The 26,174-nt window shown below is 43.3% G+C and overlaps 1 protein-coding gene across 1 annotated transcript in view; it reads right to left on the reverse strand.

The window, feature by feature from the left end:
- The window catches only part of LOC146209297 (uncharacterized), a 34,424-nt gene extending 17,477 nt beyond the window's left edge, over positions 1–16,947 (reverse strand). Inside the window, exons 1-4 of the mRNA XM_084587381.1 lie at positions 16,877–16,947; positions 11,578–11,673; positions 8,950–9,027; positions 6,454–6,570 (exon numbers count right to left, since the gene is read on the reverse strand). Of these exons, the coding sequence (XP_084443507.1) occupies positions 6,454–6,570; positions 8,950–9,027; positions 11,578–11,661 (279 nt within the window). The 5' untranslated portion in view covers positions 11,662–11,673; positions 16,877–16,947. The remainder of the gene's footprint in view (positions 1–6,453; positions 6,571–8,949; positions 9,028–11,577; positions 11,674–16,876) is intronic.
- Positions 16,948–26,174: the final 9,227 nt, after the last annotated feature.

Genomic DNA, 26,174 nt, shown 5'->3' on the forward strand with positions numbered 1-26,174 from the left:
TAGTGTGGCATGTATTGGACAGAACACAGGTGACATGTCTCACAATGGCCCAAAGGTGAATGAGGGGAGGCGGCAGAGGAGGGTGCCTATCGAACCATTGGAATTCGCAGTCTGCTCCCTCTTACAACGAAATACCTTGTGAGCCAGCGCCGCAGAAAACGCGCCTCTCCGTCTGTTTATAACTGGCTGGACAACTAAGTCTAAAGCAGGAGACGCAGGTTCTGCAGCGCCGGGTACAATGCTCTATGTCTTCGTGCTTCGGGGAGGCAGCGCCGTTTCCAGACTTTTGTGCGGAACAATTGTACAAAAATAAACAGAGGCTTTTAGACCTTTTTGTGGGTGTCTATATATAGCTTTCGCGTAGGAGCAGAGCGCATGATGTGAGTACATGTTAAGGACGGGAGGGGGTCGAAATTATCCGGAGAGCTGACCTAACATTCATGATGACCTGACCTAACATTCATGATGACCTGACTGAATTTGAGACATTAAATCTATAAACTAAACCATATTAAACATGGATCGAAAAATGATAGGGTGTCGTTGAGAGGCAGGAAGCGTGAAGCGGTCAGGAAACAATCGCTAGTTATTCACATTCTATTCAGAATCAGGCAGCAGATGCACGAGAAAGCAATATAACCGCCGGTCGTGAGGGTAACGGACCAGATTTTGAAGGTAAGAACAGCAGGGGAGGCCGAAAGTTAGGTGGACGAATGAGATTAGGAAATTTGCAGGTCTAATATGGTGGCACCTGACGGTGCACACAGCTACGTGGAGCGATAAGGAAAAAAATGTACATCACACTGAGTATTTCTCTGCGAATCTAGCAGCCTTTCGAAAAAAAAAAATTCCGAGATCACTGCAGAATCTGCACTTGAGAAATGTGTAAGTCAAACTGTTGCTGTGTTGTCCATTAGAAGAGTCAGCGGGATTCAGCGAGTGATAGATACTGGGTTATTTCTTTTCTGTAATCACCTAATTGTCTCTAATTTACTACCCAATCCCCCCACACTAACCATTTTGTCCCTTGCATATCCTCATTTCTGCGATATTCGATGGTGCCATTTTTTCTTTGGTATGCCAACTAGTTCCTCTTCCGCGAGTGACAGATGCTTGCCCTTTCCTTTCCTCTAAACCATATAGCTGGCACTAATTAATTTTTCGATAAGGGTGAAACGAAGAGGTGTCTGTGTGCTGTGCGATATCAGTGCACTGTAAAGATCTTCAGGCCGTCGAAAGTATTCCGAAGCCCTCAATTACGGCACCCCTTTCGCGCTTTCCGCTTTTACTCCAATTTTTTTATGGCGCGGTTAAGGTCTCCACAGAACAAGTGTGGTAGACATAGCGCTTTTTCTTTTTCGTGAATCATTTATTCTTGTTATTAGCTCTGATTATTTACTTAATTAAACCATATCAACAGTTTTGTCACTGCTCCGACATAGTTCCTATTTTACAGCGCCGAAAAAGTCATGCCCATGCGAAACCTGCCTACATAGCCATACAATGCTTACGCAATAATAAAATGCCGAATGCCTCTTCGTTTCAGTGGCTTCAAAGACAAGCATCCGTGTGACCCCGCTTTTGTGGTGAGAGCTACATTCGAATACCAGTCTAGAATTTCGCTGTGGAAACGCTCTGGAATGTGTGGAATGCACCGCGGAGAGGAAGAAGAGGTGCTAGGGGCGTGACATCAGAGATTCCCTTGCTAATTGTACTCCTAATTTACAAAATTCAAAATTTTTGCTTCATTTTTTTTTCAAAAACTTTTGGGATCCTAAATCTTACGTTTTTGCTTAGTTGTCAATTACTCTAATACACTAATTCAGTTCGTGCAGGACATTTGGCAGTCCACACTGAACCCTGGCCAATCCCCCTTCGTGGGTATGTGCCAAATATTAAGGAAGAAGAAGAAGAATCAGAGCTCCGCTGCAGTAGAGAAACTTGGGATACACTGCTGCGAAGAGCGGACCCTGCGATCCAGCACCGCACCCTCCATCTGGCGGAAGAGGCTGCAATAAGCTAAGGGCTACCTGCCAGCCTCTAATCTATGGTTGCACGACTCCTTGTCTTCCCCGGCACGCGATTTGGAGGCGGGGAAGAGCACGCTCATTTCCGATGGAAATAAAAGTTGTCCAGCCAGCCAGCCAGCGAGCGAGCCAGCCAGCCAGCCGGCCAGCCAGCCAGCCAGCCAGCCAGCCAGCCAGCCAGCCAGCCAGCCAGCCAGCCAGCCAGCCAGCCAGCCAGCCAGCCAGCCAGCCGGCCGGCCGGCCGGCCGACCGACCGACCGACCGACCGACCGACCGACCGACCGACCGACCGACCGACCGACCAGATGCGGCCGCCGCTGCTGCATGTGACGTCACGCGGATGCCAGGTGCTAGCTATGCGCAAAACTTGGCATGCCCAACTTGTATAAACGGAGGCGCGACACGGCGGTCGAAGCACAGTTGTTTCGTTTAGAGAAGGGCTGTCGCGTTACTGCTCAGCGTTGGTATAGATAGAAAAGGCTGAATTCAACTCGCGACTGGCCGTTCAGCCCAGAAAAAATCAATACCGAAAGGCCAAGCGAGCAGAACAGACGCCTGAACAGAGAGAAGTTTTCACCAAATGGAGACGCAGAATGCATAGCGTAATAGGCGGCGCATAGCAGCTCAGATGGAGCAATCGGAAAATCAAGGGGAACCGACGACAGCAACCGAAGAGGATGTAACGGCCCCTCGTGTAACTGATCATGTCAATCGGCTACCAGGAAGTTCATCTGCGACTCGAACATTTGAAGCAGACTTCGTGAAGAATACGTTTGGACACATAAGCAGTATGTGTGAAGGAATGTGGCCTCATTTTACTATACTGATCACCAGGCAGTCTTTCTGCACATGAAAAAAATTGTTTGTGACGACGAATGCTCTTCATTGCTAATCAATATAATCTCGACAACAGCCTGGGTAACATGCTGAAATTAGAGGAAAGTAGCTCTCGCTATATATATCCTGGCATTGAGGAGCTAAGGAATTCTTATTTTTCATTGACGGTGTCAGGTACAGATGGGATGAAGCCTCAGGTAGCCTGAAACGGGACCCTTGCCATGTGGTGTCCTAATCTGCTGAGCTTCCTCAGTTGTCCCGTTGACGGCTACCTTTCCCTTCAACCAGTCTCCATCTCCTAAGTCTTGACGCTTTAAGAATGTGTTATAAACTTTCTGACCTTCTTGTAGTTGCATCCTCCCATGACGTCCACATTATTGACATCACTGATACCTGGCTAAAGCTTAACATATGTCTCTTAATTTGCCACATCTGGTTATGGTGTGATACGTGCCGGCTGGTAGTAGAGCAGAGCTGCTGGTGTAGCCGTACTTCTTCGCTCATATCTTAAAGTTTCGATACCACCTGCGCCTTACAACATTGAGTCAGTTTGGTGCATTATTTATTTAAAAAAAATGGACTGTTATTATTGGTATTGTTTACGTCCCCCATGGTTCATTTCGTGATACTTTGCACACTATTGGCCAGTTCTTACACAGCCTTCCTCTAGCAAACATCATTTTCATGTGTGATTTCAATGTGCCTAGTATTGACCTGCTCTCGATGTCCTATTCCGAGCGCGGCGCCTCACAGCGAATCAGTTGATAGCGATGTTACAGTATTTTGGATTCACCCAAAAAGTTTTGTCACCCACCAGATAAAATTATTTGGTAGATTTATTTTTATAAGCCGCAACTTAACGCAAACCATATTTAAGTGTGGGGTTGTTGATGGCAGGTCGAATCATAAACCAGTTCGCACCCTGCCCCGCTTCTCTAGTAAACCGCAGTACACCATTACATCATTTCCGGATTTATAACATGCTGACGACTACTCCAAAATCGACAAAGTGGTGGTGTCTCGACTCCTTTTGCACACTTAGCCGCGATAGCAACGTTAATGATCTTGTTGAACATTTTGAAAAGAAGGTTGAATCTTGCATTAAAACAAAAAAGAAATCCTACTCTCCCCTGGATTAATCATTAAATTTTGCACTTGTTACGCAGTGTTTCGCAGCTGAGGCGCATGGTACACAATATTAATCCTGACTGTGTTTCTAGCTTTCAAGCTGCAAAAAAATGAGCGCGGTAATAATGTGCACTCGACTAAATACTTCTACTTCCGCATTCGGCTGCCAGCCCTGCTAAGAAATCACCTTTGTAAATTCTTAAGCTCTATTCTACCCTCAAATACTACCTCCTCCTCTTCTGCTATTGACGACAACATTGGTACTGACTCTGCTCAAATACCTGAGATATTTAATGGGTACTTTAAATTTGTTTTGCATGTGATAATGACAAATTTCAATTTTTCAGTCTTCCTAATCATGGCCGATCAATTTCTGATATCTGCGTTAGTGCTCAGGGCATTTCCAACCTGACCTTATGCCTTGATACAATAAAATGTTCTGGAGAGGCCGGTATTCCAAACACTTTCCTTGTACGTTATTCCCTTTGGTCATCGCGTTATCTCACTAAATTAAAAAAAAAAAAAAACTCTTCCCACTTGCATTGTTCCTTTCTCATGGAAACTCGATACTGTGCTTGCACTTTATGAATCCGGCACCAAACAAATTCTTTCTAATATATACGCCCCTCCCTTTAACAGCAAATTCATGCAAAATCTTAGAACACATCATTTATAAACGTATTATGGAGTTCCTTAAAACAAATATTCTTCTGTCAAGGGTGTCAAGGGCTTGACATGGGATTAGTAGTGGTTTTAGCAAAGTTACGCAGTTAACCAAATTTGCACCTGACTTCTTTCTTCTCAACATAGGTGCCGGGAACCAAACTGACGCCATATTCATCGATTTATCTCAAGCCTTTGATACGGTTCTTTACACCAAATTGTTATGTAGACTGAAAATTCCTCCCAAGAATACTTAACTCGTTAATTGGATTGCCAATTTCCTCCTACATCACTTCCAGTCTGTTCGCTACAATTCCGTCGATTTTTTGGTAGTGGATGTAACCTCAAGAGTTATTGAAGGCTCCGTCCTTGGTCTTCAGCTATTTTTACTCTGTTAATGATATGCCTAAAAGGTATATCATCAAAGATCCGTCTATATCCCGATGATTGAATATTGTACCACATTATTAAGACTTCACATAATCCCCTCCTTCTGAGTGAACCTTTGTTACATTCTCTGACTGTAGCCATACATGGCAGAGGAATATTTAATTCAGCAAAACTGATGCCATGTCCTTCGTCCACCGCCTGTCACTTTCTTGTTACAATCATTAATCACTGCATAAAGTACATGAATGCAATTGCATTGGTGTCATCTTTACTCAGAATATGTGGTAGTGAAAGCACATTGATTGTATCATTTTTAAAGCTATAAAAATGTAAGTTACCTAAAAATCACCGCAAAGGCTGCTCATATGAGGCCAAACTGCTCATGTAAAAAATGTTAATCCGGCCTATTCTTGAATATAATTCAAAAATCTGGACTCCATATAAACACCGAGAAATGGATCAAATCGAATCTGTAAAAATGAAAGCTGTAAGGGTTCTTTGCCGCAGCTACGATTTTCACTTGCCACCTGCCCTAATTCACGACATCTGGGGCAAATAAAGTTGTTTTTCTCTCTCTCTCTCTTTCACCCTCATATGCAATGTCTTCCCTAAATCTAAAACAACTCTCATCCCGCCGTAAATTTGAGTCGCTAAAACTCCTCCATTCTATAGTATCTTCTGCCAATTGTCTTTCAGATGGGCAGCATATTTAATTTTGAGAACCGTAAGCAACTAGGAGTAATCATAATCTCAATGTCCAAGGAGAGGTGCAGTGGATACGGCGCTCGACTACTGTGCCCAAGGATGCGGGATTGAATCCCGGTCTCGGCGGCCGCTTTTTACTCAGGGCTAAAAGCAAGGAGCTCGTGTGCTGTGCGATATCAGTGCACGTTAAAGAACCCCAGTTGGTCGAAATTTCCGGAGTCTTCCATTACGGCATCTCTCATAGCCTGAGTCGCTTTGGGACGTTAAACCCAACAAACCACCAAACCACCAATCAACTATTTTGCACGTACTAACGCTTTCAAATAGTTTCCTCGCATTGTGTAAAGTTGGAACTCACTACATGGAAACATTCGTTCACTTCCAACTTCCGTTTTTGCGCCGGCAATTGAGTCGTAGAATCTCAAGATATTGTGTGTTGTGTTTATTTGTTGTTATTTGACCTTGATATACGCGTTGTATACCATTTTATGTGCCCACTCCTGTTATAGCCCCTGAATCGGGCAGCAGCGTTTAGAAATAAATAAACAAACAAATATATTTGCTGTGAAGCGTGCATACTAAGGCTGCTGGTGAAGAAGGTGAAATCGCACTCGTCAAATTATTTGAAATCGCACTCGTCAAAACTTTCTCGATTTGTTTCAGTAGAGAACGAAAGAGGCGGATACGGCTGGCTTTCACTCACCACATCGGGGACGGTTTGATGTAAGCAGCCAAACGGTATTTCCGTCAATACGCAAAGGCCACTCTGGCATGTACCTTGCTTCCAGTTCCATTCTCCGTCATATCCTCGTTGCCAGGTCTGCCAAGATTTCAAAGGTGTTAAAGGTATTTTATATCCCTGAATGACATCTACTGTCCGTCTAAAATAATCGAATATTGCAGCCGCTGATGGTGTTTGCCCCCATATTTCTATTACGTAGTGTGCTGATGCTTCTGTGATCTTGAGATTGTTGAGATACATCGCGAGCTAATTTAAACGTTTTGAGCAGTTCTACCAAACTTATGTACTCAAAATATGACGCAAGCATTTTTTCAGGTTTAATTATGGGCGGAATTATCAAATAACCAAATTACTAAATGATTAAATTTCTTAGCTTGTGTTGGCACTAACCATGATGTCGCTGCCTGCCTCTTCCGAAAAAGTATAGTGATATATATAACAGAGATTTAGAAAACAAGTTTTTTTTGTGTGTGTGTTCGTCGAGCATTGCGCGAAACCCGGAATTTCAGACTGGTGGCACCCAGAAGGAAATTTGTTAATGGCCCAGTACCTCATTACCGTTGATGAGTTGCTCTGTAGTTACCGTTGATTGCAATGTCGCACTTCTCTGACTAAAACAAAACGTGCGCTAAGTGTGAAATGAGGCAAAAGCAGAACAATATGAAACATAGTGACTCACTATGGTCTGGTCGTTCTAAGTAATGAACTCGGGCGCATCGGTTACGCATGGAAGAAACTCTTGACAAAATACTAGAAGTATGCATGTAGTGCTTCACCTTTCCATGTACTGACAAGGCGACTTTATTGCAGCTCAAATGGTTCTCGATTTCGTGTAAATAATGGTGTACCATTAGTGCGTTTTTATGGATTGGGATTCTGGCTGCGGCAATTCTACAATCAATATTTAAGTTCTTATTGATTTATGTCTTGATGGATTGAATGCTTCATATCCGATGTTTGTTTGTAGTTTCGGTGAACAGTCAGTTGACAGAGCCCTTTAATTTGGCATCTCTGCATACAGGGGTGCCCTTTGATGAGTGGGTACTGAGTGGATGCGACTGCTGCGCAGCATGCTGTTAACATTTGTTATTTTGTGCCTCTATGTAAGAATCTGTGATGCCATACAGCACTTGCAGAAACTGTCTGCCATACATACAATTTTCATATTTGACAACGCTTCAACATAGTAGGACTATGAGAAGTTTATACAATATAGTGTGCGTCTCTTAATACTGTTAATTGTTCAATATAGTGTGCGTCTCTTAATACTGTTAATGGTCTGTGTATTTACTGTATATGATCTGTGTATGTTTCCTATTTAGTTCTTGATTGCTCAAATGGAATTTTGTTTATATCATTTGGAATCCTTAGACAAGGGCTGAGACTAGCAGTGTTTTGAGAAACCATACATATAGGAAACTGCAGTGGGATATACGCATCAGAGGCAGCATCAGAGGCGAAACCTTTAAGCTCGACAGCTGTTACTTATGTTCCCTAGCATCATAATTTACGACGAGATGACCAAACAGATTTTATTTTAATTTATCACAAAAACCAATGCAGTGTGAGCCTAACCATTGTCATAGAGAGCATCCTTATAATCGGCTGCTGATGGCGATATAAGTGCTTTGCCTATCGTTCTCCTTTGACTGAGTTTAGATTAGAGTGGGCGGACCGGCAGCTTTTCGATGGAGGCGAAAAGCAAGGCGCCCGTGTGCTGTGCGATGTCAGTGCACGTTAAAGAATCCCAAGTGGTCGAAATTTCCGGAGTCCTCCACTACGGCGTCTCTCATAGCCTGAGTTGCTTTGGGACGTTAAACCCCACAAACCAACCAATCAACCTTTGCGGTTAGGACATAGTGCCCTGTTTAAACAGGTAAAATTCAATGTGTCTTAAATTTCCTTTCAGTGCCGACAACGCTCAACGCTCGATTCAAAGCAGTGTTTTGAGGTGAAAGACTTCATATGCCTAAAATACCTGTAACAACGATATAGTGGTTTGAAAAGCCTAGCTGTGGTGAACTGTAGTACAAAAGTTATATTTGGCATAAGAATAAGTGCATTCTTTAATTTTTTTTGGTCAGGTTGTACATGAAGCTCTCGAGTATACGATCCTTTTGCCTGCGAATCCATATTGTAACAGTTGCCTGTATACGAAAGACGAGGGCCTCAACCTTGTTTTGGGGAGCGCATCGCCTCTCCAATTTAAAGTACTTCACTCTCCACATTTCCTTGTTTTATGGTGTACGAGAGTACAGGGGTCTTAAAGAGAGGCTGGCTTGAGAGGGCTCTTTTTACGAAAATGGTAATAGATTGCCGCATGGAGTACGTTTCACCAAAGGACAGGAAAAAGCGGGACTAGGGCACCGTTAGTAAAGAAGGGCTGCTATCTGGTAAAGCGTCAAGCGAAATTATATACTTGCACCAATAAGGATCTTGGCTGTATGTTATACGCACGATGCATGGTGTGCCATCCGGAAAGGGCATGATTTCTCCCCCTGGTGCTTGGCATATGCAACTGTCATCAGGTGTTTTCTGAAAAGTTCAGGGAGAACAAGTTAAGCGCTGAATGTTCATAGGCTTGTAACTGCCAGCAAAAAAACATTTGTGCCGAACGCCAATTAAGCTGTAAAAATGAGTTTTCTTTCTTGCGTGAATAACGTGCTTTTCAATTCTTGACGCATTGTTCAGAAGCGAGCAAAGATGTAATTGCCATTTTAAGTAACGCCGAGGATTTGCGGCAATATATCCAAATAAATGCTTTATTCGCGGTGGTTTGGCGCCTTATTTTACCCACAGAAGGACACAAATTACCTCGCGCTCTCTCGAGGTATTATTGTTGCAGCACAAAAATTTTTACAAGAAGAATATATACGCAAAAAAAAAAAAAACGTTTTACAGGCAGCGCCAATGTAATATAGAAGAAGGAAATGACTGTCGAGCTAATCTATACTCTACCTACCATACCCAGCTTAAAGATAAATCCAAAGCATGTACAAAAGCGTGCTCCCCGCCATTGGGGAAGTGATATCAAGCCCAGCTGCGGCGGTGCTGCGGTTAGGGCGCTTGACTATATACTGCACTCAGGAACGTAGGATCGAACCCTGGTCGCTGCGGCCACTTATTTATGGAGGCGAAAAGAAAGGCGCTGTGCGATGTACATCCTCGTTAAAGACTACAGGCGGTCAAAATTTCTGGAGCCCTCCACCACTTCCTTCCACATAGCCTGAGTCGCTTTGGGACATTAAAATCCAGAAACCAAACCAAAATTTAAAAAACATCCATGATATTCAAATATCGTAGCTCGTTGGGAGCCTCACTGTGCCAGCAAACAGAAAAAGCTACCATGCTTCATATCAAACAGTTTATTAGCCTTTGAGTCACGCAGAACATCCTCATTTGAGGCTGTAAATAAGCGCAGTGTTTGTCCTCTTGGTTCTACATTCCCGTACCTCCCGGTTTTTTTGTAAATGAAACCGATAATGTTCCGGGCTGTCTGATGTGTGCAGTCTGACCGCTTTAAAGTAGACTGACGGTGCCGTCACAGCAGTCAGAGCACGTCATATATCGATCCAGCCACTCATCATAGACAAGAAACCTTTAACAATGGGCTCAAACCTATCCTCATGTGCTTCAGCATCAAGTACTCACACAGAAGGCATTAGCACTACAGTACAACATATTAAGCAAAGAACATGAAAATGTTTGGCAGGTGCTCCAAATATGGCAACATGCAGTGTATCCCCAAGGACACGAACCCAGTGTGCTGACTCCATGACAATGACTGAGCTGCACTAGATGGTGTTGGCTTGTCGAAGGAACTGAAGGTTGTTTAGGTTGTGTAATACAGGTGTTTCGACTAATGAATATTGGGAGGAGACAAGTTTAGCCAGCACCTTCAGGCAAGATACAGCTCAATCCCGACGGATCTTAAAATATGCCCACTCAGTGTCTTCCACGCAATTTTACTTGTGCGTTCAATAAACTATATTTTATGATCATCATGTCTTAAGACTCATCGCCACTTCTTCCTGCCCTGTTTTTCCCGGCCACCGAGTGCCATATACAGATGTAGAAGAATAGAAAACCATGTTGTTTCCATTTAAAGCGGCTGTATATCTATAATTGGTTGAACTGCAGAATGACGCTGAGAGCGCTCCACAACAAATATTCCTAATAGAATCGACTAGATATAAATGTCTTATAAATCTATATATTCCTATAGGTAATGAGCTGCGGAATTCAATTCAGTAAATGAGCATACCAGTAAGAACTGTTCCTTGTTTTCCGTAGAGCTCACGTATTGGAATTAAATGCTGGAAAAGTCCCGATCACACCTTCAAGGAACCTATACATAAATAAAGCTAGTATTTATCATTGATAAGGTGAATGCGCCCTTTGGGGAACTGCTGAATATTTATCGCTTAAGGAGATTATGGCGGCAAAAAATGTCCGTCTTCCGGTGGGTGAGCTCAAGCAACGCAGTGGATGTAAAAACTGACTTCAGGGCAACAATGACCTCATCGATTTGTCGAGAGCGTTGAGAAAGGAACCACCAGCGACAACAATTAATTGCTGACTTAAACGTCGACTTTCATAAAGTACTGAAAGAACACGGCCTTCGTCTTTTCAATTATTGACTTGCTCACTGCCATGATGCTTTCATTAGCTGTTAAACTAATGGCTGCTTCGGGAGTTGCATGTTTTTTTTTGTGACTATACATGAACTGCTTAGGCTGTTGTATTAGTTAAGCCCTTTTTTTCCATTAGTAGAAAGTAGAGCCGCGTCCAGCGTAAAAACAAATACAGACCTGTTACGTGTTCGCAGCTTTGAAATAGCGGCATCTTGCTTAACCTATTCTGTATCTTAATAAAAATTGGTATGCAAAAGTAAAACGGCCGTTTTGAAGGTACAATGTCTAAAATAAACGTTAGCTTTGATAAGAAATGCACAAAACATCTTTTAGCCACATAAACACGCAAAATGAAGCGGCACATTTCTTGTCAGTTTATGTAACTCATAAATAATGACTTTTTTGCTTGAGAAAACTATTTCTGAAGTGTAAGTGTAAGCTACTTACGTACTTTCACATATACAGAAGTGCACGAAACAGAAGTACACATGGCAAGGAGTGTGCTTATAATCGCCGTCATTATTTCTGATTTCATTTTGAGCAATCCCTGTAAAAATGTTCAACAGTGTGCAATGCATGAAAGGAGAGTATAAAGCACTGACACTGAAAACAGGCTCATTTTTGTGCTAGTGAGGGTGCATTTTCGGTATGCGATGCTCTTTAGTAAAATAATGTTGCATTTACATTGAACTGTGGCAATCCTTTAATGTACAAAGCCTTTAACCTTTATTTCACCAGATTTAAAATTGCTTCTCGAACAAAAATGGATCTCAAACATTATCAAGGGCACCTCTCAGACGAGACACCAACTTTTAACTGGAGACAAAAGACAACATAAAGAAGACAGGCAAATAAACTTTTGGCTTCAGACTAATCTGAACTTGTGGAACATTTCTCAGCTTTAACTGGGCCCTAAACGTGCTTTTTTTTTCTTCGTAAACATCTCCTACACGCGGCTTGTAAAGAACCAACTCAGTAAAGTTGTAAAAAGATTTGGTGGCTCTTGGGCTCGTCGTTGGGTTGCAGACGTTTTTAAAGAATATAGACCGTTAGTATTAAGTGGCAAAGAAGCAGAAGGAAATAAAACGAAAAGAGACCCGAGTGATAGGATGGGAAGATAATTTTCAAAACTCTTCCTATTCAGTGCAGAGAAGGAGTTTTTACGGCAATTCCAATCTCTAGTTTTAGAAAGCGAAAATTTGCGATTTTGAAACACATGTCGAAGGTATAACTCTTGCAGCTGAAAGCCGGTTATAACGAGCGAAAGCACGCGAGACCGAGTTTCGTGTGGCCTCCGAGATGTTGGCTAGATGCGGTAATATCTTGGAAGCCAGCGCACATGCCCAGCATGGACGGATTAAATACAGGAGAATCTTTGAACAGATGGTGTGGCAGATGCCACAATATTCGTTTTCTTCTTTATACATCCGGAATGTTGTTATGAATCTATGTCCTATTTCGAATTCTAAATTATTAAATTCTTATTTCTACCTCTCTCAGCTTATGTCATCATTCTGCACTTCAGCCGCCATTATTCCAATCGCTGTTTGCTAACTTCCACAGAAGATTAATTCACCCCCCCCCCCCCCCCCCCCCACTGCTACCATTGGTTCCTAAGGTCTCAGAAAGAGTGACTGCCTCCATAGACATCAAAATGGATACCATCACATTCAAGCACAAGATCCTCAATTGTTTCTAATAATTGACAATGGATTACAAATACGTCATCGTGGTTAAATTTCCTTTTGTAGCCACGTGTTATAAGGAACCCTGAACTAGCTTCGAAAATAGGTCATGATCTCTTCAGTTATCAAAGATAGCTTTTGCTATTTCGATATAAATCTACCCTCTGCTTGGTTTGCACAAAATGTATCCATTTTGCCTTCTGTTTTATTTCCGATTGTTTAACGCTTGTTGTTTCTCTGCACTTGTGTCCGACATATTTCATGGTTAGTTTTCGAGTTCATTTCATCCACTGAGAGTGAACGCTTTTCATGTACAGGTTTTTAAACACTGTAGGTGCCCACCTATCACTGCTTTAACTTCCTCAGTAATTCGTCATATAATATTTTACACTAAAATTACAGTGCTTCGAAAGGCGCGCAACCTTTACTTCACTCCCAGTCGAAAAAAACTACAGAACTGTGTCAAAAATACGACAAAATATTCTGTAGTTCGCTCGTAACCATCAGATTTTTCTGTAGTTCTGTAGTACTTTTCTGTAGTTCTGTAGTTTTTCTGTAGTATATTTCTGTTGTCTGCAGTTCTGTAGCACTTTTCTGTTGTAACTACAGAAATATCTGATGTTACTACAGCATGTTCTGTTGTCACAACAGATTTCCCGTCAAAAACCGCACAGAAATTCTCTCGTAACATCCGAAAAATGATCTGTAGCTTTTTCCGAAACGAGGTGGCACAGCTGTGCCACCTCGTTTCGGAAAAAACTACAGACGATTTTCTCAGGTGGCACAGCTGTGCCACCTCGTTTGTGATTTTCCTTCGGACGCCTGGATCTAATCGTCCAACAGTTCACTGATTTATTTCTTAGCTCGACTGTACCTCACCCCTTGGGCATATAACCGCATTCCCAGGAGTAATCGCTGGCACCACTATTCCTTTCCAGATACACCTGATACCTGCTGTACTCAAACAAGGCCCTATGTGTCATTATCTCGGCATCGTTTCGCGTTTTGCCCCAACTGAATTCGTACTTCTTCTATGGCAGTCCTTCGTTTACCAATACTCCGAAATGCTGGTATTCTGACACTATGAGTATTTTATGACCTTGCGGTTTAAGAACCTGATCGGTTGAACTGTTGAAAATCATCTGTCCTGATATGATTGCACTAAACGTAAAGCATAATGATTCCCCTGCGTCTCAACCAGAATTATACTACAGTTATTATACTACAGTTTGCTAGTGGTAAACTGGACAACCGCTGCTTTACAAGCAATCACGCCACATTCAAACCAAAACTCCATAAAAAAAAAGAGATTCAAACACAAATTACTTTCTTGTAGCCTGCTTTTTGTGGTTGTCATATGAAGCAGGAACAACCGTGATGATAGAAGACAACCTCGTCTGAATAAATTGAATTCGTACTTCTGATCTCTTAACATGTAATTTCTACTGGATTCTCCCAGTATATTTACTGTAAGAAACCTGTTATCTCAACACCGGGGTCTTGCTCTTTTAATAGGTTTAATAGCATCTTTCTGTTTAGGTTGTCGTATGCCCAGTTAATGTCCAAGAAGGCTAAATACAAAGGTATGGTTCCTCCCCAGCTTTTTTATGCATAGCGTAATCACGAACAGCCTATCATCTAAGCGCCTGTCATTTCTAAACTAGTTCTGAGCATCTTCGAGTATAAAGAAAAAGACGGAAAAAGTAAAAAGTTACGTTTTACACATTACTGAATTTTTAATTTCACCGCCTGCATTTCTAGTCTATATATAATAGATGCTAATCAGTCTTTAGGATTTCGCATGCATCATATCTCCCCTCTCTTTATAAATTTAACTCATGTCCCTCTTCTGCCTTGCTTGTACAAACATTGCAGTGGTGCTATAATACGATGCGGCAGCCACCGGAACTTTATAAATACTTGATGCATGCTCGCCAAGGTAGATAGCGCCTCCGAGTTCTAGCGCATCATCAAACTGCGCGCCTACATCAAGGTCGAGTCAAAACAGAGATGCCAGAATAATGATAGATGCCTTTAATGGAGTGTGTGTGATATGCTTTTTGTTTTGATGGATAGTATCACTCGTTAACTGATTGATTAGTGAGTGGTGATTGAGGATTAGTGATTGAAACCAGCGTGGCATAGAAAAATTATCTATTGTGTGTGTTGGGGAATTTGGATTGTGCGATGGCCTGCGGCTGATACTAGTGTGATAATGTCGTCTGGCGTTGTGCCCCATGCATGTAATAGACCGGGGTCTTTGTTTAATGATATGCCTTGTGATGGGTATGCTTGGTGGCCAGAAGAATTCGAAAGACGGATCCTGAGGAGGCTAAAAATAACGCTCGGCATGAGGCAGGTAGAGCCTGAAGCGAAGGTGGCATGCCGGTTTCGTCATCATCATCATCATCATCATCAGCCTGACTATACCCACTGGAGGGCGAAGGCCTCTCCCATATTTCTCCACTTAACCCGGTTCTGCGCTAGCTGCATCCACTTGACCCCTGCGAACTTCTCAACCTCATCCGCCCACCTTACTTTCTGCCGCCCCCTGCTAGGCTTTCCTTCCCTTGGAATCCAGTTTGTTACCCTAAGCGACCATCGGTTATGCTCTATTCGCACTACATGTCCTGCCCATGCCCATTTCTTCTTAACTTCCGCTAGAATGTCAGTAACTTTAGTTATTTATCTGACCCACTCTGCACGCTTCTTATCTCTTAATGTTACCCCTACCATTTTTCGTTCCATAGCCCTCTGAGTTCCTCAACTTAAGTAGAACCCTTTTGGTTAGCCTCCACGTTTCAGCCCCATAGGTGAGTACAGGTAAGGTGCAACTGTTGTATACTGTGCCGGTTTACGAACTTAGAAATTGGAGTGAATTGCAGTAAGCTTTTGGAGGAAGCCAAGCTGGAGCTTTGACAAGCTGCCGACGGTCGTGACAGATTGCTGAAACTGAGCTGGTGCTTAAATACAGATAAATAACGGCACGCATTAGAACATTCCACACTTCTTATCCAAGAACATCGCTGCGAGGCTTATTCCTATTTTTATTGTATTCCGAGTAGCTTTCAAGTTACAGAATGTCGATACTGCGCGGTTGGCCACAGTCGGTACGGCAGGTAGCGCAAAAATCTGATGAACGGTAAACGATAATTGTATATGGTATGCGGACCTCAAAATTCAAAAGTGCCATAAGTAACGCAGTAGTGGAGGCTCTGCTATTTCGTGCTAATTGGGGCTCTTTTAAAAGAAATTTCAGCGCACAAAATGCTGTTTTGCGTTTCGAAGGACTTACCCCGCATTCTTGGGCTCAGCTGTGCAGCGGTAACCCTGACGCCTAACTACTGCTGAGGATAGACCTGTCAGTCGACGTTCAAGCGATATTATGACCTCTGCGATAGATGCCACTGTTTTAGATTTAGATACCTAGCAGAAAATGCTTCCAGGAATTTCACCATTGCACAACGGCTGGTTTAGCCACGTTTACTGAGGTATTTTCATTTTCGTGGCTTATTATATCACTATTTGGACGGTTGCCGTGGCAGCTAACCTGCAGTTCCGGGCTCCCGACACTGCACGCACACATACGGTAAACATTCGTCTAGTTCGGACTTTTAAACTGCCGGAAAACTCTAGTGTTTCCGTGGTTGCTATCTGAAGAGTGGTTCTCATGGCAAGAGAAATGCAGTTTCGCATTACTGCGCCCTGCTATTCTCTTCTTTTATACACATTGCGCTTCTAATGTGCTAGCGATAACTAACCTGTTTCACGGAGCAAGCACCATGCGGCTGCGCATAATTACTCTCAAAATACCACAGTTACCTCTTCTTTTATCAGTGTTACCAGCCTCCATTTGGTTTCCGCAGAGTACCCACCAATTAAGCTCCGCTCTTTCTACTGCTGCTGTTACTGCTGCGGCCTCAGAAGACCTAGATAACTCGCCGGTATCTCTAGGTAATCTAAAAAGAATGATACGGATGTTTGATTTTTGAGAATGCGAAATTCTGGGTTGCTAGCACAACTCGCCACTTTTCTCTATACTGCAAAAGGTTTTGTGATACGCACCAGCACGGGAAAAAGACCTCTAGTGCGAAAAATCGTTGAGCATTGGGCTTTACAATAGATTGCTGAGAACGACCGATTTAATCTTTTAATTTCTAATGCAGCAGCGTAGCTTCGCACAAAATGTCGTATGGTGACTGTCGTTCAAAAGCAGGCTCAAAGTTCGCGAAGTGTGTTTGTAGCTGGAGAAATAAAAATGATAATAAAACAAAATGAATTGAACAAACGCTGTGTCGGCTATGTGACACCGTCTAAAAATTGATGACACTCGGTGCTCTGGGAATAAGTAATTCTCAAAGCGGTTCAAATGGTCAAGCAGGAACGCTGAGCAAAATAAAGAACGTGCGCTGCACAAGCTGTACAGATATAAAGTTCCTAATAAATAAACGGCTGACGTATACTATGGTTCACGATGTAGTCAAACATCTCCGGCGGAAGGCCCTTTAGCTCCATATGGAAACTCGAGGGGCGAAATTGTATATTATATTATATCCACCCTTGCAAACCGAAGACATGCTTTCACAGAGGAAATCAACGCCATAGGACCTATAGAAATATGGCTGGCAGGGAAATTCCCCAGCTTATTGGCAAACAAAGCAGCCTTGTATTGGCAGTGAAGGCGAGCGGCAAGCAATGGCGGCATAATGTATACTCTCGGCAGTAAGCTCGTGGGACGCCTTAGTGGTGTCACGAATCTAGTGACCACATGGTACACTGAGGTCAAAGGAGCTCGCAGCAGCCTTTAACATTGCAAGGCATCCCCTCAGCTGGACAATAATAGGGAACAATTGTGCCTTGGTGCCATCGAGAGTTACACACCCGCAAAAAAATTAAATTGGTATTTAGGCTCCAGTTGCAGTACTTATCTGACGATATGCCGAAGAATGTGCTTCAACAAGGGCAACTTTCGTAGTTAAGCCTATTTCTTAAATTAAATCGTAGGTACGGGAAATGTTGTTCGAATTCTACCGAGTGGTTCCCTACAATTCCTTACCTCTTTCGGGCGAAAAGGCGTTGCTCTCCAAGGGACGAAAAATGCAGAAATACTATTAGAAAAAAAAAATGCAGTGGTTCAATTATACTTGAATGAAGTTTCACGATCGTTAGCCATCGGCCGCAGTCCCTGCAGCCGCTTCGACCTTGGCTCGCTTCTGCGGTTGGTAAGCGTGTTCGCAAAGGGCTAGTTATAGTTCTCTTTGTTCGATGCTACTGGCGGCCTGATAGGCTGCGGTCTCTGTCGTTAGCGAGAGTGGCTTCCTCTACGCCGCACCACCTAGTGAATTCGCCCGACATTGAGCTCACGTACCTCGCTCGCAGTTTTCTAGGGGGCCAATGTCTATGATAAAGGGGCGGTACTGATAAATTTTCATGAAGACAATGATGCTCACAGCACTGCGCTAGATTGTGTTGCAGTTGGAACTTGATGAAGACGGCAATGCTGCACAGCGCAAGTACAAATATTCTGAGCCAGATGACATTTATGTTTGGAATGGTAGAAGTGGCGCTTCTGCTCTAAAATAGGCGATTGAATAAAATAAATTTCTCGTCATAGGGGATCCAACCCAGCTCGTCTGAATGTCAGGCGTGAACGCTGAAAGCAGTCCACAAGGGCCCATTTTGACCGTTTATTAGGCTCAAAATGTGCTACATTTACATTCACTATTTTCAGATGCTTTACAAAACACCACAGAAGACATCTAAAAAAAAAGAGTAACAGAGCACCAGGCTGGAGATAAGGCTGAACATTTCAACATGATAGAGTGCCACTGATGTTAAAAGTTGGTCCGTTCGTGCACTTGCGTCATCATTTAGAGAATCATTTCGAAGAAACGAGATTTCATCGAAACAACTAATTTAGAGCGCTGGTCCATCATTCTGGTTGCCTATAACTTTAGTTCAATCAGAAAATAGAATATCAAGAGGTGCATCAACACAATGTACTGTTGTCAATTACCGATGGTATGGAAGGTGAAAATAATTCGCTTTTTTAGGATGCATTGCAAGACTTATTCAAAACTTCAAGTTTTGCTAACTGGTAACAGTTTGCAGAAATTATTTTCATAACTGTTTAAAAACCCAGATTCATATGAAGGCAACACACGGCGGTCTTTCTTCCTTGCATGTGTCGCTTGTGTGTCGTCAGCAAAGAAAATGATTCCTGTGCCGTTGCGAGGCTTCCTAGAGCAGATATGCGTCCTTACACTTGATGAAACAACGTTGAATTATTTCAAATATATCACAGAAGCGCAGTTCCCTGAAAATACAAAGGTGCCCTTTTTTGTTTGTTCGGTACGTAACATTTAGAAGAATGCTTCAGTGCAAGGTTAAAGTAACACTTTTCGTACATATTTTTTTTTTATAGCCCAAAGTACCTCGAGCTGTAAACAGGCGGAAGTAAAAGCAACGGAATCGTCTTTGCACAAAGGCTTTCGTTATATTTAAACTGTGGCCTCTACTGAAAAACGGGCTGCCAGAAAACGCACACAAAAGTGTATTACTTACTTAAGCCCCCTTATGCAAGGACACGCAGCGCAGCTACAGGACGCAATGTGTGCAAATCGTAATAAAATCTGCCTGCAAACACGTTCGGCTAAATACATAAATCCGCCAACACCGTAGCAGATAAACATGAACCTAATCCACTGGCCCTGCCTGGTGGGAAAATGTAAAAGGCAAAAAAAGAACAGTTATATAAACTCTGAAGGCGGCGAATAATATCATCGAACAGTAATGGGTAAGCAAAATATAATATGATGTTGCTGCAAACAAATTACATGCTACAGCCTGATCAAACATTCACAGATCATCTGCGAGAAATGTGTGCACATGCAGCGCTCTACAGGCGATAGGTGATCTTTTCAATCGCTTTATTCTGCCTGAGTGCGTTTAGATGCACACCCAGGTACTTTGACGCCATTGTGGACTACTGGCGCTTAAATTGCGCATCCATGAGATCGGGCCGAGAATGAGGAGAAGCCTTCTTTCAGGCACAACCCCTTCTCCCAAACCCAAACCAAACCAAACCCTTCTCCTTGATTTCGAGAAAAGCTGTGGCTTTCTCTGGGACGCTTTGCGCAGTGGCTTATGTCTGGCAGTACGGACTACGTCCGTGTCCACAGAAGAATCAGATGTTGATGCTGTTCACCAATCAGGTGCTCGCCACATGCAATGAGAAGTGAGGCTGACGGGGGGTGGCAAACCTTCAAACAAAGACCTTCCAGGCCACATGCATAAACACACGACTCCAATGAAAATACTGCTGTGCTTTGGGGAGGTGGCTTACGAGTTTTAGATACAACTTCATTCCTCCCCCTCCACCCCCTCTGTTTGCGATAGGCTACAGAAATAAACACGTCATTGCATGCATTGACAGTTAATGATTTTATGGAGATAGTTTCCTCTCGTGGAGAAAACGTAGCCACAGTAGTGTGAGATTATTAAAACATCGAGTTACGCTCTCCAATGGGTAGTATTTTTCTCAGCGTTTAAAATCGCACTACCAGATCAAAATGGTACATTTCCAAAAATATTCGACATAGTTGGCAGAAACGTATATTGGATATGGCATTATAGCTAACATAAATAGGTTTGGTGACGCTGCCTGAATATTCTGATAGCCATTGCTAATGCAGAATTTAATTCTTGTAGATCTCTCAGCACACTTCATAAAACATTAAGATTAAAACGACAAAAGAGTGCGCGAATAGTTTATTTTTGTAGAAAGAAATATCAAGAGCCAAATGCACGAACTGCTTAGGCATTTACCAAATGCGATGAAATTTATGACAGGGCAATGAACTTTATAATGTCGCGAGATTTATGTGCAGCATAGGTCACTGAAATGAAAGTTTTGTATAAGCGTGTGTTTTGTTTGTCAGGCTGCTTTATGTCCATTGCAAAGATTGGGTGACATGAGAGATGAATTTTAAAGGTGAAGTTGTCATCCACTACTGCCTTTTGCGCTTTCGACCAACCGACCTTTGCAGGAGCTAATGCCCGACCAATACAAGCCCAATGTTAAGTACGGCCCAGAGAATGCTTGCACATTTTAGTATTCCTTTTTCGTAGGTTCAATACTTAACCAAAATAGAGCGTGCGATCAGATTATTTCATTTTCAGCTAAGTGAGGCTCCTGCGTTAAAGCTACGTTTATTTTTTTTTATCACCCATTTGTATTTATTAAGAGTACGTTTTTTTCCCTATCAATTATATCGACCCTGCACCTCTATACAATATCTGGAGCCCTATATACTCATACATTAAAATACTGTCACTGTTATTGCTGGTCAAATTTTCTCGAACATGAGTACTCTGTGCTCTCTACCCGCATAAATGGAACCTCGAGTTAGAAACCTACAAGCAAATAAGCTTTAGGGATTCCAGTGGCTGTATAGTAAACTTCACGTCGAAGTCTGGCTGTGCTCTCTGGGAGTATAGAAGCGTCTGAAGAGTCCTTTAAATAGCACTATTTTGTAGAGTTTGGCAGTCACCAAATGATAATATTGATAAAGACAGGCGGCCTACATTATATATGCACCTGAGAGAACCTGCCACGCAAGAAAACCTGCGCCTGAAGCATCCATTCCGTAACCCAATATCATTTTTCACAACTTATTGTTTTTACACTCTTCACGTTTTAATTTGCTTTTTAATTGCGAATACTCTAAGGAAATTTGTTGCCTAGTGTAGTCTAGTGGGCATCAGTGGAAATGTTTGAGAATTCGTGGAAAGTATAAAACATGTTCGGCTCAATTGTTGCCTTTGGTCCCGAAATTGCATGTGTCTCGTCAATTTATATTGACGGTAGACTGAACGCAATGTTTCGAACGTAGAAAAACTGCTGCGCATGCTCCGTTAATGTCCCTCGTATCCTTATGATTTCTTCACTTCGAAGGTATTTCGTATGGCCAGCAGGTGTATTCAGAAATCGAGAGAGTAGCAAACACAGGCTGCCATGTGTTTCAACCTCGCTTTATCCGTATCTTTTACCTCATATAAAAGGTGTCGGTAGGAAATCTATCTCGACACTGTTTCGGTGGCCACGCTTAAAAAATTACCAATTATAGTTTTCCCTCCGCAAATTTGTCCCCGCATTGACCAGAGTATAATTACTATAGAATTTGCAGAAAGATAATGCTTGGAGAAAAGTGCGCTAGCTCTTAATACCCAAAATATCGCGCCGTTTTATTCTCGCCTAGTAAATTGTTTCCACCTCGTATATTTGTGAACCTAACGTCAAAACAAAAATGAGAAAATGGGTGCCTAAACCGAACGAACTTAAAGGCGTCCTACTGAGACTCCATTAACCTCTGAAAAGCAGTCTCCGAAGGTTTATAAACCAAGGCGTTGACTTTGACGACACGATTCCACAATAAACAATCAGTCTTACGGAGTAACGAAGCACACGCGTTCGAAATTGAGAAATATATGTTGGTCTGCCAGAATGACATTTTTTAGTAGCATGAAAATATCGCTTGCTGTGCAACAGAACCACCCCACTCGCCAAAACAAGCAAGCACTGCATAAATTGCCGTTGTTGCTTTTTTTTTGTGCCTTTTGGCAAGGAAAAAATCGCCTCTCCAAAGAAACCGGGTTTTCTGGGAAAAAAAGAAATTCATATAATTCGTATAAATTTGTAGCTGCCGGTCCTAAAGAGGTTTGTCCGTGCCCGGCTAGGACTCCCGCCGGCGTCACAAATACTGTTAGGAGCACAAATTGATTCAAACAGGTCCAGTTTAGAGCCTGTACCTGGGAGAAAGGTTATCCTCAGCCGCCGGAAACCTTGCAATGTCATTCAGAATATTGACGTCTCGGACACGGAAAAAAGCGACAAAGGGACCCTGGGAGCCCTATAACCGTATCGTTCACGGTCCTTAAGCATGAAGGCTAAGTGTTCTCCAACGGGTGCCTTCAGAGCAATAAATATAACGGGAGGGCACGCCGTTGTCAAGTTTGAACTTTTGGAGTTGCCTGCGCATCCTAGCGGTAGGAGGGTGAGAAGCACCGCTGAGAAGGTCGATTAGGGAAAGACAGTAGGGATCTGCTCGCTGGTGGGAAATAATGTCGTAGCAATCTGGAGCAGCGGCAGGAGTAGCACAGGTGATGTTTGGAGCTCTGGACGACATTGGGACGTTAAGGGTTCACGCAGGAAGGCGCGAAGAAGCACTAGGTGGTGATTCTGGGAGCGGGCAACGGGAAAGAACATCGGCATCTCGGTGTTTGCGACCCGATTTACATGTGACATCGAAGTGGTATTCCTGCAAACGCAGAATCCAACGGCCTAGGCGTCCAGTCAAACTTTTGAGGGTTGATAACCAACAACCGAGAAACGGTATCGCGTTGTAGAAGTACGGCGTCGATACCGAGGCTGCTGGAATCGGTGTGGAGAATGGTAGCAGCAGTGTCGACGAAGTGAGCGAGAACAGGGGCCGAAGTGAGGGAATTCCTCAGGGTTTCAAAAGCTTTGTCGCATTCTTAGATGTGCGGATGATACCACTTTAATGGCAGAACGTGAAGCGGAACTCAAGAGACTTCTGATGCGCGTACAAGAAGAGAGTGTGAAGTTTGGGCTTAAACTGAACATTAAAAATACAAAGATCATGGCGTCTTGCCCTATCAAGTCCTGGAGCATCAAGGGACAAGAAGTGGAAGCTGTGACAGATCTTCTCTTCTTGGGCTCCAAGATTACCTCGGAAGGAGAGTGCAGCCATGAAATTAGGAGACGCCTGCTTCTGGGAAAAAGAGCAATGGTTAGCCTTGGCCGCCTAGTAAAGAGCAGAGACCTTAGTCTGCCAACCAAGATCCGTATAACTCGTGCTATGGTATTTCCAGTTGTGATGTATGGATGCGAGAGTTGGACTGTGAAAAAGGCTGACCGCCGAAGAATTGACGTGTTTGAATTGTGGTGCTGGCGAAGACTCTTGAGAGTTCCTTGGACTGCCAGAAGATCAAATCAGTCAATATTGTCGACCATAAACCCTGATTGCTCATTGGAGGGTCAAATTCTAAAGTTAAAGCTCAGCTACTTTGGTCATCTGATGAGAAGAGAGGAGTCGCTGGAGAAAGATTTGATGTTGGGAAAGGTTGAGGGTCGCCGGAGAAGGGGTAGGCAGCGAACGTGATGGCTAGATGGCATCCTCGATGCACTGCAGATGAAGTTATGTGATGTTAGGAAGATAGTGAGAGACCGGAAAGCGTGGCGTGACATGGTCAATAGGGTCACGAAGAGTCGGACACGACTGAACGGCTGAACTGAACTGAACCAACACAGAGCGTGGTGATCGGCAACAATCGTGAAATGGCGGTCGTAGAGGTAGAGCCGGAATTTCTGAACTGCCCAAACGACGGCGAGGCACTCTTGCTCAGTGATGGAGTAGTTGCGTTCCGCTGGTGTTAGAGTTCGACTGGCAAACGCAATTACCTTTTCCCGAGAAGCGGTATCACGTTGTAGAAGTACGGCGCCGATACCGAGGCTGCTGGAATCGGTGTGGAGAATGGTAGCAGCAGTGTCGACGAAGTGAGCGAGAACAGGGGCTGAAGTGAGGGAATCCTCAGGGTTTGAAAAGCTTTGTCGCATTCTTCTGGACCAATTGAAAGTAGTACGGTCGGTAATGAGATTGTGGAGCGGTGCAGCAATCGTAGCGAAATTGCGAATGAAACGGCGAAAGTATGAAGATAGGCCAAGAAACTGCGTAGATCTTTAGTCCGCTGAGGGCGTGCAAAGTTTAAAACCGCAGCAAGCTTGTCAGGGTCGGGTCGAATGCTATCGCGGCCGACGAGGTGGCTCAGGATATTGATTTCTTTCTTGGTGAAATTACATTTTTCTATGTTCAGCTGGAGATCAGCGGATGCCAGGCACGTTAATAGGGTTAGGTTGGGTTGCTTGTTTTGGCACATAGGCAACTAAGGCCATCATACGCCAAACACTAGGTTGCTGAGCTTCTTTATGAGTGAAAATGAAAAGTTTAGAAAATTACAGCTGATTTAGAATCCCTAACTCTTTACCCCTTCATGGATCACTGCCTTGTCGTGGCGGAGGGGGCTTGCGAAACTCGATGAAGTCGTGAGCTCTGCTGTGTAGGGCCACCCAAGACAGACAGGTCACGGCAGAGAGTTCTGACAAAATGTGATTCACTGGAAAAGGTAATGGCAACCCACTCCAGTATTTCCTGCCAAGAAAACCCTATGGCCAGTCACAATATCATTAATGATATGGCGCCGGAAGATGAGCCCCCCAGGTTGGAAGGCGTCCCACATGTTACTGGGGATGAACAAAGGGCGATTCCTAGTAGCTCCAGAACGAATGAAGCGGCTGGGCTAAAGCCAAAAGGACGCTCAGTTGTGGATGTGTCGGGAAGCGACCGGAAAGTCCGATGTGGCAAGGAGATATATCACATAACAATATGGCATGTAAGATTATGACGCAAGGTAAACTGGATATCTTCAAGCGAGAAATGGACAGATTGAACATTGATATCTTGGGTATCAGCGAGCTCAAGTGGACCGGAATGGGAGAATTTAACTCCGGCGACCATTATGTTTTTTATTGTGGGCACGAATCCAAGAAAAGGAATGGTGTCGCTCTCATAGTAAACAGAAGAATGGACAAAGCAGTGCTAGGATACAACCCCAAAAACGACCGAATGATTTCACTTCGGATCCAAGGTCACCCTTTCAACATAACAGTTATCCAAGTCTATGCACCGACCACTACTGCTGAAGAAGCTGACATTGAGAGATTTTGTGCGGACATACAATGCATTTTAGACCACACCCCATCATCTGACGTCGTTTTTCTCATAGGGTACTGGAATGCTATGGTCGGGAGTGAAGAAATATCCGGAATTATAGGCAAGTTCGGTCTTGGCGAGCTAAATGAAGCGGGGCAGAGGCTAGTAGAGTTTTGTCAAGAAAACAACCTGACCATAGCGAATACTCATTTTAAACAGCACAAGAGGCGCCTGTACACATGGACTTCACCGGACGGTCTGTACAGGAATCAGATCGATTATATTCTTTGCCGGCAGAGATGGAGAAGCGCTATACAAGCAGTAAAAAGGCCTGGGGCCGATTGTTGCACCGATCAATTAAACTTCGATTGAGGAAAACCCAGAAAACTAGAAGGGCTTTCAGGTATGATCTGGATCAAATTCCATTAGAATATGCTGTGGAAGTGAGCAATCGATTTCAAGAATTAGATCTAGAAGACAGAGAGCCCGAAGACATGTGGACTGATGTTCGTGATATAATACAAGAAGTTGCTACTAAGGTAGTTCCAAAGCAAAAGAAATGCAAGAAAGCA

Source organism: Amblyomma maculatum, chromosome 1 (assembly GCF_055883805.1).
Source record: "Amblyomma maculatum isolate TAMU_Amacu chromosome 1, ASM5588380v1, whole genome shotgun sequence".
Taxonomy (NCBI): Eukaryota; Metazoa; Arthropoda; class Arachnida; order Ixodida; family Ixodidae; genus Amblyomma; species Amblyomma maculatum.